The sequence below is a fragment of the Mus musculus genome, chromosome 9 (assembly GCF_000001635.26).
Source record: "Mus musculus strain C57BL/6J chromosome 9, GRCm38.p6 C57BL/6J".
Taxonomy (NCBI): domain Eukaryota; kingdom Metazoa; phylum Chordata; class Mammalia; order Rodentia; family Muridae; genus Mus; species Mus musculus.
The window spans coordinates 92,342,558-92,358,212 of NC_000075.6; the positions used below are offsets into that span (position 1 = coordinate 92,342,558).

The 15,655-nt window shown below is 37.6% G+C and overlaps 1 protein-coding gene across 5 annotated transcripts in view; it reads left to right on the plus strand.

Moving 5' to 3' along the window:
* Nucleotides 1–15,319, plus strand: part of 1700057G04Rik (RIKEN cDNA 1700057G04 gene) — a 48,551-nt gene extending 33,232 nt beyond the window's left edge. The window contains exons 2-8 of one of the 5 annotated variants that reach the window (XR_001779073.1): nt 894–1,126; nt 5,245–5,287; nt 8,369–8,589; nt 9,978–10,139; nt 10,910–11,048; nt 11,988–12,149; nt 15,145–15,316. Coding sequence is in view for 4 of the 5 variants with exons in the window: in XM_011242837.2 (XP_011241139.1) it covers nt 1,070–1,126; nt 5,245–5,287; nt 8,369–8,589; nt 9,978–10,139; nt 11,988–12,149; nt 15,145–15,198 (699 nt within the window). In the remaining variant the exon portion in view is untranslated. Of the gene's footprint in view, nt 1–893; nt 1,127–3,576; nt 3,799–5,244; nt 5,288–8,368; nt 8,590–9,977; nt 10,140–10,909; nt 11,049–11,987; nt 12,150–15,144 lie in introns of those variants that run through there. The other 4 variants (XM_011242839.1, XM_011242837.2, NM_001033184.3 and 1 more) reach the window with 4 other exon arrangements.
* The last annotated feature ends 336 nt before the right edge of the window (nt 15,320–15,655 follow it).

The following is a 15,655-nucleotide window of genomic DNA, read 5'->3' on the forward strand; positions in this document are numbered from 1 at the left end:
CATACAGGAGCATGGATGTCTCTTAGGCAGCTGCATCATGGAAAAGCTTATCACATTCTGGTTGGTTTGTAATTCGCAAAAGGTTCATTCCTACAGCTTTCAGCACAACTTGGAGACAGCTCAAATGTCAGGAATGTCTCCTCTCCACAGCAATTGATAACTGCTCCTAAAATCTTCAGAAGAGGCCTTTTAAATCTTGTACAGTTCAGTTTTCTCTCATAAGTGGAACCTGTTTACTTCTGGAGTCTATGAGTTTCCCTTTTTTCCTCCAGATGAGAATATTTCAGCCGGGCAGTGGTGGCACACTCCTTTAATCCCAGTACTTGGGAGGCAGAGGCAGGCAGATTTCTGAGTTCGAGGCCAGCCTGGTCTACAGAGTGAGTTCCAGGACAGCCAGGGCTACACAGAGAAACCCTGTCTTGAAAAAAACCAAAGACAAACAAAAAGAATGAGAGAGAGAGAGAGAGAGAGAGAGAGAGAGAGAGAGAAAAGGAAGGAAGGAAGGAAGGAAGGAAGGAAGGAAGGAAGGAAGGAAGGAAGGAAGGAAGAAAAAGAAAGAAAGAAAGACAGACAGACAGACAGACAGACAGAAAGAAAGAAAGAAAGAAAGAAAGAAAGAAAGAAAGAAAGAAAGAAAAGATGGAGAATATTTCAATTTGGGGAAAATTGCCAAAGAGCCAAAGGAAAAAGTTCTCTGCCACCACCCAAAAAAGGGTTTGTTTACAGCCAGCACCCTCAAAAAGAGTAGATCTTAAATCCCATATACTTCATTGATATAGCTCTTAAAAAAACAACAATCACACAATAAAGTTCATAGATGCAAGAATTGAAATGTCAACTTATATAGGTAGAGTAATTCCAAAACATTGGCTGTTCAATTTTTTTCTGTGCAGTAACAAACTATTTGGCTTCCTCCTGTTTTGGGAACATCTGGACACTCCGATTCCTCAGGACCTCAGGCAAGCTGCTCAGTCCCTGCACCCATCTATGCAGATGCAGGCCCAGCCTTCTTTATTATCCAAAGTCAACTAAAATCTAACCAGCCTGGTGGGCCTACTGTGTGATTCCCATGGCTATCAACACCACCTCATACGGAGTGCCACCTGGATTGGAATATTTACTTCATGTAAGTTCAAACAAATAAAAAGTACATAAACAATACCACACTTCCACTACAGTTCATTCATACAAGTTAGAGACAGACAAGTAAACTTTTTTTTTTTTTAAATAAAGGGTACTTTAGGTGCCACAGGCTAGCCTGGAATTCCTCAGAATCTATTTACTTAGAAGTATCCCAAGTGTTGAGATTATTACTTGATCCACAAAAAATGGATATGTGTTCTAAAATTAATCACTCTGATTCTTGTGTATTTGTTTTAGTTTCAAAGTAAAGTTTGAATGTCTTAGGAAATTGTATTTTCTATTACCATGGAAGTAATTTATGATAATGGTCAAACAATGGTATATATTTAGCACAAGTTTCTAAGATTTGTTATAAGCACAATATATAATATATTCTCATTAATTTATTATTGAATAATAACAAAATTCCACAAATATTTCTGGCCACATTATTAATCCACCTACCTTCTCTTGACCCGTTCGTACCCCCACAAGAATTTCCTACCATCTAAGATATCATCCCATTTTCCTTTCTTTGAGTGTGTGCATGTGTGTGTGTGTGTGTGTGTGTGTGTGTGTGTGTTGGTTGATTGTTTGTTTTAAAACCACTAAATGTAAACATGGCTATCCTGGGACATGAGTGTTGCATTATCCACAGGCGTGTAGGTAAGACACTAGTGGCTGAATCACTAAAGACATTGACTTTTTTGCTCCTAGCAGTCTAAGACTAATAGTCCTCGGGGTGGGTGCTGAGCACTGTAAGCCTCTTTATTGTCCATGACTAAAAGCTTGTAAGCTCAGGCTTGTGTAGACCCTATGCAGGCAAACACAGCTGCTATGAGTTTATACCTGTAAGAAAGAATTTTATAGGTCTCATCTTCTGGCTAATTCTTTCTGTCCCATCTTCTCTGATGTTCCCTGAGCCTTGGAGTGGGAGATATGGGTGTTGCATTTAAGATGAACCAAACACTGGTTCTCAGCATCTTGGCCAGTGATGGATCCTGCATTAATTCAAGATTTACTGCAAAGAGAAGTAAGCGTCTTTAATCAAGACTGAGTGTAGCACTAGTCTATGTATATAAACATTTTGGAAGCAGTTTGTTGGTATGTCCATTTAGTAAAATGAAAGCACTTGGTACATCCCCAGTGCCTTTGACTTTTGCAAACATGTGGCTTTGACTAGTTTTCCCCAATTTAAGGTGTGAATTTCCTCATGTTAGACCTCAGATAAGAAATCAGTTGTTTACCTGCATAAGAGATGTGCCACAATTTCAGCAGTAGGGGCATTTTGGCTGATAAGTTGGCATTATATAGTATAAATAGTATGCAAGGCCTGAAGCTCACAAACTGAAAACCAGCAGCAAGAAGGAAGCTTCCAGCTCAGTTGAAGGATGATTTCCTTGAATTCTATATCCAAAGGGTGTAGGGGTTTCAGCAAAAGACTTATCATCTACTTTTGGTGGGAAATCAATGGCAATGGCCAAAATCAGTATAGTTTAGGGAGCCTCTGGAACTTTCTTGGTCAGTAATTCCTAGGGAGATGTTCCACATCTGTTGTTTGGATTTTAATCTGATAGCACATGACTTCTGGGATAGGCATTAAGCACTCATGCATGGTACACCCATTCTGACTTTTTAAATTTTGACATGCATTTTTCATATACCCTTCATTTTAGTTAACCCTCTCTCTGTATCTCCTGTTTTCCCTAATCATTTACCCCCTGTTTAAAACTTGCAACTCTCAGAACTCCCTCAGTTTTCATGCACCTATGCTATTTTCTCAGTTTCTGTATGGCTTTTCACTACCCACAACCTTTTCATACCATTTTTTCCTTTGGAGTTTCTACTGACATTACAATTTAAATAAACACATCTAAAGATTCAAACCTATCTGTATATGGGAGAGAACACATGGTGTTTGATTTTCCAAGTTGGAGCTTACTACACTTGCTATATTTTCCAATTCTACCAATTCACCTTCAAATTTTATTCTTTACAGATAGATAAAATTCCTCTGTGTGTATCTACTACATTTTCATTGTCCAGCCATGAGATCATTGATATCCAGGCTGATTCCATTTCTTAGCTATTTTAGATAGAGCATCAATAGAGCATCAATGACCATATGTGTGTAGACATCTCGGCAGTAAGAAATGGAAAGCCCTTTGAGTATACGTCCATAAGTGACATAGCTGGGACATATGGAAGTTTTATGTTCAGTCTTTTGCAAAATTTCCAGAATGATTTTGAGTGTGCCTGCACTAATTGAAAATTCTGCTCAGAGTGTGAATGAGGAATTATAAGACCTGTTGCTCTACAAGTGCTCAAGGGGAATGTCATGAATACACTTCCACATACGGACATGGGACTTTCTAAATAGGACTCCAGTAGCACAGAAAGTAAGACTGCCAATCAACCAACAGTCTCTTATGAAACTAAATCTTCTTAACTCAGACTGTTAAATGAGAGAAGAGGCAGCCGATGGAAGAAAAGACAGTCTTTACTACCTACAACCTAACAGATGATTGGAGAATAGAAAGGACTCAAAGAAAACCTAAACATCAAGAAAACAGAGAACTCAACAACAAGTGAGGCTATAGAATTGAACAGAGTTTTCAAAGGGAAGAAATACATGTGAATAGGAAACACCCTTTAAAAAGTGTTCACTATCTTTAGGTATGAAATGTAGATTCAAATACTTTTTGATATTCTAACATACTCTGAGTCAAAACAAAGTCATAAAGAAGACAATTGACAACAAAATTTGATGTGGATGTGGAGAAAGAGGGAACACATATACACACTAGATCTTTATAAGGGTTAGCTATTCCTTACAGAAACTTCATGATGTATAAGTACTATGATTATAACCATTTACATAACAGAAAACTATGATACATAAAAGTGATCTTAGAGTCAAAAGCCTAAGACTTATTTACATATCATAAGACTTGCCTTCTTAAACCTCATACCTTAATTCTGCCTTCTATGCTCCTTAATCACAATACGGAATATATGGATATATGAATTGGTAATTTAAAAAAAACATTTAGTTAATCTTAGATATCAGATTCAGTAAGTGGTACTGAAAAAAATAAATCTATATTCCCTATGTAACATGATCTACTATTTACTTGTAACTATTAAAAGTATTTTCATTCATACTGCTTTTATTATTAGACAAATACAATGCTTCGAATGCCAATAGTAAGAGAAAAAAATCTGGGTTTTGTAGTAGCACTGCATGTAGTTTAACATAGCACTGTTAAGTTGATATTTCTTTTGTTTCATAAATCAGATAGGCATAATAAGACTCTATACTTTGGTGTTTTCCCAAAAGACCATTTGGAGTTCAGTAAATGAATTATCTTATGAATATATACTTGTTTATATTTCTGAGAAATACCCTGAAACATTTTTTAACAGTCAAGGTCAGGAATAATGACTCATGCCTCTGTAGTCACCTTTATAAGGAGGCCAAGTCAGGGAAACCATTAGTGTAATGCTCTCATGGGTTATATAAGGGAACCTTCTCTCAAAAACAAAACAAAAAACAAAAACAAAAACAAAAACAAAAACAAAAACAAAACCAGCAAAAACTACCACAGTAAAAGCCCAGAAATCATGAGATGCATAGAAGTCCTCAGTTACCACAAACAGTGACATCAAGTATCATTTTTCAGACACACAAAAAGCCTCTTTAAATGAATACAAATATTTTCACATTTCTTAAAAATCATATAGCAAGAGCTTTGCTTTCTATTCTCTCTATATATCTAAGATTAAGCCAAACTGACCTTGTTTCCCCACATTTACAGTAAATTCATTCAGTAGATATATTTTAAATGAAAAAAGCTGTTAATGATTTTTTCTTTTTCTTTTCTTTTTTCTTTTCTTATTAGATATTTTCTTCATTTACATTTCAAATGCTATTCCCAAAGGCCCCTATACCCTCCCCCTCCCTGCTCTTAATATGATTTTATTCAACAAACAATTATGAGAATCTGATACTGATAAACACTGGTAACTATTTATAAATCATATTAAATAATGAAAATTATGAATTCCTAATTTGGTTGAGTGAAATATCTGAAATTCTTTATTTTCTTTTCACTGTGACAGATAGATCATATTATGATTCAACAGCAGTTTGAGTTTGTGGAAGGTGGGTATTTGCCGTATCCATCATATTTCTAGAAAGCCAACAAGAGTAAAGACATGATGAACACCACAAATACTGCGTTCTGGATGATGCAGGATGGAAAACTTGATCTCTTACAATGTCTTTCCTCATAGTCTTTAAACAAGTAGTTTTATCTGGATTTTTATTTCTGCCACTTAGGGACCTCTTAGTAAATATTATGATAGCCAGCTGTTCCCGTCATAGACACCAATTTGAAATATAGTACCTAAAACTTAACTTTCTTCCCATATCTGCAATTCACTGGATGTTTTACCACATCCTAACAGGTTTCTTAGTTGCTTTCTCCCAAGCTATGACCAGTGTGAGACTTCCACAGAACCTCAGGCAGTGGTTCAGGTTGCAGTGAATGGTTCTTTGGAACTGAGATGGAATTCTCTGTAAAAATCTCTGATAATGTCCTCACCATGGAATCTAGGTTTTATAGGACTCCGCAGCACGTCCCAACTTACCATGGAGCCCTGTTGTATTGGAGTTGCTGAGTAGAAAGTAGGCCAGGTGCCTACAGATGCCACCCTAGGTCCAATGTCTACAGGTGCAAAAAGAAACTGAAGAAGCTCCCAGAACATCATGATAACTGCCATGGGAGGCAGACCATACGAGGATGTATGAATTATAGCATTGGCTCTTGATCTGAACATGGTAAAAACTTATTTGATATCTAGAGTATATTTTTTTAATTCATACTCATCTGTTTAGAAAGTTCTTTTCCATTTGAAAAATATTAGAACATGCATTATATGGTGCACTTCTGGACTTATTTTTTTCTTTTTTATTGGTTATTTTATTTATTTACATTTCAAATGTTATCCCTCTTCCCAGTTTCCCCTCTGCAAACTCCTTATCCCATCCTCCCTCCCCTCTGCTTCTATGAGCGTGCTCCCCAACCCACTCACCCTTTCACTCGTGCCTCACTGCCCTAGTATTCCCCTCCACTGGGACATCAAGCCTCCCCAGGACCAAGGACCTCCCCTCCCATTGATAAAGCAGTCCTCTGCTACGTATCCATCTGGAGCCATGTGTACTCTTTGGTTGGTGGTTTAGTCCCTGGGAGTTCTGGTTGATTGATATTGTTGTTCTTCCTATGGGGTTGCAATCCCCTTCAGCTCCTCCAGTCATTGCCCTAACTTTTCCATTGGAGTCCCCACACTCAATCTGATGTTTGGCTGCAAGCATCCGCATCTGTATTGGTCAGATTCTGGCAGAACCTCGAAAAGGACTGCTATACTAGGCTTCTGTCAGCAACCACTGCTTGGCATCAGCAATAGTGTCTGGGTTGGTGTCTGCAGGTGGGATGGATCCCTAGGTGGAGCACTTTCTGGATGGCCTTTCCTTTAGTCTATGCTCTACTTTACTCTTTGTCCTTACATTTCCTTTTGACAGGAGGAATTCTGAATTAATATTTTTGAGGTGGGAGGGTGGCCCCATACCTTAACAGGGGTCCATGACTATCCATTGGATAAGGTCTCTACAGGTTCTGTCTCCCCTTTGTAGGTTGTTTTGGCTAATGGCTAATGTTCTCCCTGTTGGATCCTGGAAACCACTTGGGTCCCTGGCATCTGGGACATTCTAGTGGCTACCCCTAGTTCCCCCTCTCCCACTGCTATACACCTCTTTTCAAATTCCTGACCCTCTGTATTATCTTAAGTGGAAGTATTTTTAATTATAAATAATAAAAAATATAATTTTTTTTATTCATTTTCAGCACCCTAGTTTATGACCAGCATTTTTTACCTTTATCTTATTGGAAAATAAATAGATGCTACAGATATAATTCTTCAGATTTTTATTTCTGCATGCCCAGGACTCAAATGTCCAGTCTCATGCATACTATGCAATTATGCAAACACTGAACTGTCTTTAGCCATGGTATAGATTCCTTCATCCTCCTAGTTTTAATTTTCCAAAGAACTTGAAGGAAACTAGAATCTGTGCAAGCCCTGTTGATCTCACTTTATAGATTAAAAAAGAGACTCAGGCACATCATTGAACTGCTATTTGAATTATAGATGGTCTCTCAATTAAAAAAGTAATCTTGAAAGTAGTTTTTAAAATCTTTGCAAAAATATTTGTGGTGGGTGTTGATCCCATGCCAATCATTAAGAGACTGCTTCTAAGACGTCTAAGTCTCATGAAAGATAAAAAATGGATCCACGGTGCTACAACTTCGGAAGGACTTTTTCTGTGGGTAAATGTGACTATGTATTGACTCTGTCTCTAAATAAGAGAAGATCCCCGACAATAGCTTTGGTAAGATGATATCTGATAATCTGCATTTACCACCTCTCTGTTTTTATGGTAAAGGGAACACCAGTAAGGCAAGGTTTGTTTGGAATGCCTGTGGTATTGTGATATCATGACAAGGCACTATGAGGAGGTGGTTGAAATCTGTGCTGAGTTGTCAGACACAAGTCTCACACACACCCTTGTTGTGCAGGGCGCACCTCCACTCCTCCAGGGTTCCCGGGGCTCAGTACAATGCTCTGATTCACCTTCCATTTTCAATCTCTCCCATTTTTCATGTGTGCTTGGAGAGTAAGGCTTCCCATTGTTCCAATACAGTTCAAAAGAAAATATGTTTTATAAAACAAAATCTCAACCCAACTGGTTTATTATAGTAATTCACGTAAATTATAAAATATTACCCATTCTTTAGCTTCTCAGTAACACATGGAAACTATGCTAGAGAATTGACTATTTATCCACATGTCTAGCACTACTGTCTCTATCTACCCCATGCAGCTGTCCCCTTCCTGAGTATGTATATATATATATATATTAACACACATATATATGTATATGTATATGCCTGTTTTGTTGTCCATGTCTCCCAGAGGTACTCAGTTTTTTCTTAGTTTGCTAGCCTCTTCTCCTTCTCTTTTGCCTTTCTTTCTCTTAGACTTGTCTATATACCTTCGTTTTTCCTTTCCTTGTGCTTCTTAGGATATCATCTAAACTTGGGGTATCTAGATGATATTATACTACCTTAGGATATGTGGAGGATTTTAATGTGCTGTTGATTATGAGCTCTGTTTTCTCTTTTAGCCGTTTTAGGTTTTGAAACTGCTAACCGATATAAAATCAATGACAAACTGGGACAGAAGGTTTACTATGCTGCAGAAGACTTTAATTTCTTAACACTCAATTGCTGTGGGGCCATTAGACCTTTCACCATGAGGATCTTTGATAACTCAGGTCGTGAAGTCATAACTCTACGAAGACCACTACGATGTGATTGTTGTTGCTGCCCCTGCTGCCTCCAGCAGGTCTGTGAATACTTACCAACACAGTTTTCAATATAAGTTTATCAAGAATTTCTGCTGAGTTATTGATATTTTGTAAAAAACAAAAATGATCCATGAGCCATGTTTTGGCCTTCATTCAACTGTGTAGAAAGGAATATAAACAACTAAGCTTATACTCTTGGGTAATCTCTCCTTTATGGATGAGTAACAGCTCAAACAACAGTTTATAATGTTCACAGGAAGGCCTTTTGGCCAAATCACTTGTCAAAAATGATCATGACTGGTGTGGCCCAAACTAATGGAGCCACATGCCTGAGGATGTTTTAAAATACTGTTCTAGAAACAGAATGCCTTAACAGAAGAGTTAGGAGAAGAATATATGTATTCATCTCATAATTTATCTGATGATTTAGACACTCCACTAAGGGGCAAGGAGAAAAATGCCACCCATATTTTTTATTTCATTTCTTTCAATAAACACAGGTAAGTTGTGTTATCTGTAATAAACATTCCTCAGATGGATCTGCCCTCAGCAAAAGTCCAACTGCCTGTTTCATATCACTTAGTGGCCTATTTATTGCAAATGTGTCTTTCAGAGCAGGTACTAGGACATAGAGACTTTATAGGGAAGGTAGCCTTTGCCTAGATTTCACTTGCCTAGGACATTGTCTGCCTGTGTACCCCAGTCATTCTGTAAGTAATGTCCATAAAGCCTGTCTCAAACAGAGAGAACATGAAAACAGATATTTGGGGTTTAACATTGTGCTTACACTACTTAGAGAGAGTAAGTTTATTTGTAAAGAATTCCTTTGTTCTCCATGCCCTTTAGGCTAGGTATAACCCTACAAGCATAGCAATATCTGAGGAGACTGTGTTTGTGTGTTCGATGAACAAAGTACTGCAGTTGAGTAGCAGTATAACATGGTCATGAAGCTTGACTCTCAGAAATGATCACATCTGAGTCTCCTAGTAAATAAATAGCAGGGCCATGAGTCTAGTGTCCAAAGTTCTTTTCTTATACAATATTAGAACTAATAGTTGAAAATGTGCCAGTGATCAGAGTTCTGTCCACAGAGATAAGCTACTGTTGATAAACAAGTTTAAGAAAGAAAAGTTTGTTAATAATTTAGACAGTCTTTACAGATAGAGATATTAATGAAACATGGAAGCTATCAAGAGTTCAATTTGCCCCTTCTATGCATTAGCTGGAGAATCTGATGCACATTACGTCACCTTTTGTTTTTTTCTTTTTTGGTATAGTTACCTCCATGAATTAAGAGAAGAAAAAGCATTGATTTAATTAAAGGGTGTTATAGATTGGAGCACTGGCTGTCATTCTAAGTAAATGAAGCCACAAATAGATAATATGTTGATAAACATGTTTACCAATGTCCTTTTTTCATATGTAGATAGAAATACAAGCTCCTCCTGGTGTGCCAGTGGGTTATGTTATTCAAACCTGGCACCCATGTCGGCCAAAGTTTACAGTTCAAAATGAGGAGAAACAGGATGTTCTAAAAATTATTGGTCCAATCTGCGTGTGCAACATTGGAGGAAGCATAGATTTTGAGGTAACAGATACAATCATGTCTATTAGATTTTCTTTCCTTATAAATAGAACATATTTTGTGCAAAGGTAAAGCTGTATTAGGTGGAGATTTATGTACAGATATTTTTTAAAAAAGAAATAACATGGTCAGAGAAATATTTTATGATCCAATACAAGGTCAGTGCTTACACTATTGAATGAGAAAAAGGTGTAGTCATCTTAAAAATAGCCACAGTTTCTCTATCGACTACTCTCATTGCTAAAATCAATATCTGACAAGAAGCATTAAAAGAAGAAGCAATTTTTTGGCTTACAGTTTAAGGGTATAATGCTCCTCAGGCACTGCACAGACCAACATGCAAACAGAACACCAATGTATGAGAAATAGGAATAAGTGGATCTTTTCTAAAAGAAAAAGAGGTATAGTGCTTATCCTCCAATCATGCGTCACAGTGATCTCCTGGTTATTCTTATACTGAATTAGTTCATTGGGAAACATGTTCCTATGTTTGCTTCCTGGAGGAATTTTTAAAGCCAAGAGAATTTTTGTCATTTAAACTTGTTGATTCTCTTCACAGAAAACGTGATAAAACTTAGACTGATATTTCCCCAGAGGGGCCAAAACCACTCTGAAGCAGAGGGCTATCCTTTCCTGATAAGCCTTCAGAATTCTGCCTCTGTTCTCATGACTTCCTGTCTCCATGCTTACTCTGTCCCAATGCCTGCTGCCCTCGGGAACCACATAGCTTTTCATTCCTCATTGTGGATGGCTTTGTGTTGCTTGCTCTCCAGGGAGAGGCTGTCTAGAATGAGGAATGAATCAGTACTCAGGAGGTTTCCTGTAAACCAATCCCCCAATGAATAAAGGAGCCAATCACTGGGCCAGTAGGCGGGACTTCCTGGTTGGACAGAGGAAGAGAAGTAGCAGGAGGTAAGATGTAGCTGCTAGAGTTTCCTGGTATCATGGCAGATCCACAAGGATTCGCCACTAAAGGAATCAGACTTCAATAAGGCTTACAAGATTAGGTTTTAAGTTATTGTGACCAGAGATCGAGTTACCATTGTTTCTGAACTAAGTTTGTGTTGCATTTTCCTTCACACAGCTGCTCATCTGAGTTTGCCAGATGTGCACCACAAAGGCCAGTGGGGAATTTGAAGCATAGGGCTGGCATGGTAGTGACCTGTCAGTGGGTGGAGAGATTTTGGAGCTCTGAGTCCGAGCATCTACATGATAAAAACCGGTCGGCCATTGCTCGCCAGTGCCCGGCCAGCCAGGTTGCCAGGGCAGAGGCACAAACGCAGGAACGTGCCAGTTGTATATCTTTTTAAATAATTCCCGCAACAATTCCTCTCGTAGAATCCAGTTACATGTACATAAAGCCTTGCCTCCATTGACTTACAAATCTAGTCACAGACATTGGCGATTCTAAGAAAATATAGGTAACAGAGAAAATGCAAGAGATCTTACAAGGCATGTATGTATAATGCTTGGAGCAAGTGGTTTGTGTGGGAGTGTATTAAATATGTACTAGAAAGACATTCTATACTAGTATGAGTTAAAATAGATCAAGTACATGGGAATGCATCTAGATGTGTGTAAATTTATTTCTATTTTCAGAAACAGTAACAGAACTTAAGCTGACCTACAGTTTACTTTTAAGAAACATACGAGGACACTGGGGAAACACTGAAATTTTCATATACAATTCCCCAAATTCATATTTTATGCAGCAACCTTTCAAATGTTTAGTCACATGAGGGCACAATGTGAATGGAGTATTTGCCTCCTGTTATTCAAACCATATTCATTTTATTTTTCTAGAACTTTTTAAACTCCTCCTCTTGTTCATTGATTTTGTTTCTAATTCAGATCAAATCTCTTGATGAAGAATTCGTGGTTGGCAGGATTTCCAAGCACTGGTCTGGTATTCTGAAGGAGATACTGACAGATGTAGACACTTTTGGGATCCAGTTCCCTTTAGACCTCGATGTAAAGATGAAGGCGGTGATGCTTGGTGCTTGTTTTCTCATAGTAAGTCTGGTCTTGTGATTCGGATTTTGGATGTAGTCTCCAGAAACATCTGGAAACAGCTTGGGAAGCTGTACACTTAAATATCCCCTCCTTAGTGAGGGAGATGGGAACTGAATATAATCATATTATACCATATACATGTATGAAATTCTCAATGTAAAAATAAGAATACCTTCTCAATTCCGAGTCTTGATGAGGAGGTGGCACTGAGCCCTAGCTCTGAGGTTGTCTCAGATCCTTCTAGTACTTTGGATTCACAGGGGACATAGTTTGTATCCAAGAAATCCACACAGTTTCAAATGCAAACATACAAAGCTCATCTGTTCTGACTTTACAAAGTTCTGACTTTACAAAGCAAAAAGTTAAATTGAGAATTTGGAGAACTAATACTTGTATATAATAAAACTTTCAGGAATATAAATATTTTTATTTTGACATAATTTTTAATTGAGTAATTTAATACAATGAAGAGTAATAATCAGTAAAACATGTATTTAATCAAGTCCCTAGATCTACAGGAAGCATTAAGGATAAAGCAGTGACCCTAGGATTTTTTTCAGGCCTCACATTAAGTTCCAAGCTCAGAACCTGAAGTTTGTTGAACATCCAGAAAATTCTCTCATAACATCAAAGTTCAAGTCTACAGGGACAGATGTATGGTTTCCATCATTACTTATACATTAGAAATACTTGAGCAATCAAGACCTCCAATTGTCCAAATATTCTTCCATTGTGCTCTAGGACTTGGAGCAACATGGTACATTGCATGGGGAATAAACTCTGAAAAGAAAAATTAAAAGACAAAAGGTGTATCATTACAAATAAAGGATATAGATCCTTCAACAATAAAAATGTCAATAAAAATAAAATGAAGGGGCAGAGAGACTTTAGAGTTAGCAATTTAGTGGGGTTTGTGGACTCACTTTATCAACTTAGTCAAATCTTCCTGTGGCATTCAAGGAAATGTGAACACTGACTGGCCATACAATGCTAAAACAAATTCTTGAAATTTTGATGCAATAATGGTATTGTGGCTATGAATAAGTTTAATGAAGTGGCTATATCTCAGAAGGAACATGACATGGGATGCTGGCTAATTCTTTGTCAATTTGACACAGGCTAGAGTCATTTTAGAAGAGGGCACTTCCACTGTGAAAATGCCCCCACTAGCTGGCCTCTGATTGAACCTTTAGTTTTTGAGTGTTGAATAATATGGGAGGGCCCAGATCACTAGGGACAGTGCCACCCCTGGACTGATTGCCCTGAGTTCTATAAGAGGGCAGAATAAGCTATGGCAAGCTAGTAAGCAGCACTCCTCCATGGCTTCTGCATCAACTCCTTCCTACAGCTCCCTGGTGTGTTTGAGTTCCTGTCCTGATTTTCTTTAGTGATAGTCTAAGATGTAGAACTGTAAACTGAAATAAACCCTTCTTCAAGTTGTTTTAGATCATGATATTTTATTACAGTAATGGTAACTCTAACCAAGACAAGAGATCCTTCACCTTTGCGTTTGTCTGTCTGTCTGTCTGTCTGTCTGTCTATTTATTTATTTATTTATTTATTTATTTATTTATTTATTTATTTATTTATTTTCTTGAGACCCAGTATCCCTCTGTAGTCTAAACTTCCCTCAAAGTCATAGCAGTCCTCCTGCCTGAGTCTCCCAAGTGCTAGAATTGCAAGTATCTAGTGCATCCAGGTGAGAGTTTTCTTAATATTTGCTCTTCAATAATGAAAGCAAAGTAAGAGATCTAGGGAATGAAATCACAGATCAGCCAAATATAATCATGCTACTAATTATAAAACAAAGCCAGGAATTACTAAGATTTTAGGATGCTAATCTTGCAAATTTCAGATATGATAACCAATCTTTTGATTAAATCTTCAATATTGCTTTAATACAAAACACTTGTATTTTCCTCAACTGACAAATATTCTGTATATACATTTTTGGGGTTTCACAAGATATCTTGATACAAGTATATGTTATGAGATGATCAAATACAATTAACTGACATATCCATAGACTGAAGGATTATCTTTATTTTGTATTATAAACATTTATAATTTACTCTTTTGGTAATTTTGAAATATACAATGCAGTGGTATATCCCCAGTCACAGTGCCATGTGAGAATTGCATTAATAAATCTTAGAGTCTTTGATACAAGTCTTACTTCCTCCACCCAACTTCTAATCTCAGGCTTAGGCACTACAATTCTATTCTCCTTACTTCGAATGATGAGCTCAGCAGTATTGCCCTCCATATGTGAGAGAGCATTATATTGCACTCTTCCCCTCTGGCTTATTTCAAGTTACATACTATGTTCCAGGTCTATCCATTTTGTTGCTTATGAAAAAGTTTTATTGTTATGTTGTATATTATCTCATTTATAGTATACACACCACATTCCCCTTTGTTTTTTTTTTTTTTTTTTTTTTTTGGTTTTTGGGGGGAGGGTCTGGTTTTTGGTTATTGTTTGGTGTCTTGTTTGTCTCTTTGATTTAAAAAAAAAAAAGGTCTCACTATGTAGACCAGTGTGGCTTCCAGCTCAAAACTCTACTGAGCTTCGTGAGTTTTCATAATTTGAAAAGTGAAGTATCTTAGGGTTCCCATTGTTGTGAAGAGACACCATGACCAAGGCAACTGTAATAAAGGACAATATTTAATTGGGGCTGGCTTACAGGTTCAGAGTTTCAGTCCATTATCATCAAGGCAAGAAGCATGGCAGCATCCAGGCAGGCATGGCACAGGAGAAGTTAGAGTTCTACATTTTGTTCTGAAGGGAAATCGGAGACTAGCTTCTAGGCATCTAGGAGGAGGGTCTCAAAGCCCAACCCCACAGTGAAACCCTTCCTCCAATGAGAACACACCTACTCCAACAAAGCCATACCTCCTAGTAGTACCATTTCCTAGGCCAAGCATATTTAAACCTCCATCCGAGGCTATACTTTTATTGCTGGAGACTGACTTTGCTATTTTTCTTCTGGTCTAGGACTTCATGTTTTTTGAAAGTGGTGGAGGCCAGAGACCAAAACTTTTCTGGTAATAAATCACTGTAAGTGTCCTCAGAAAATGTGAAACAGGAACATTGATTGAAACGGAAAGGAAGCATGGTCTTTCATTGAAACCACCTCTGTTGAATTAAACTAAGATATGCAACTCCACTGATATGTGTTTGGCTTTCCCAATTATTATAGTTTGTTTCCTAGCTCACCAGTTTATAGATGCTTTTATATATTATAGTGAATATTAACTCCTTTTTAAAACATTTTATTCATTTACATTTCAACTGATAATCCTCTTTCCCGGGGAGCCCTCCACCAACACCCCCAGACCCAATCCCATTGTTCTTCACTCCCTTCCTCTTCTTATCTGGGAAAATGAACATAAGAGTTTGAAACTTTCCTGTTCCAGTCCTGGTCCTGCCATAAACAAACAAACAAACAAACAAACAAACAAAAAACCCACTTCGCAGAAGGGTGATCCTTAACCTGATTCTGTAG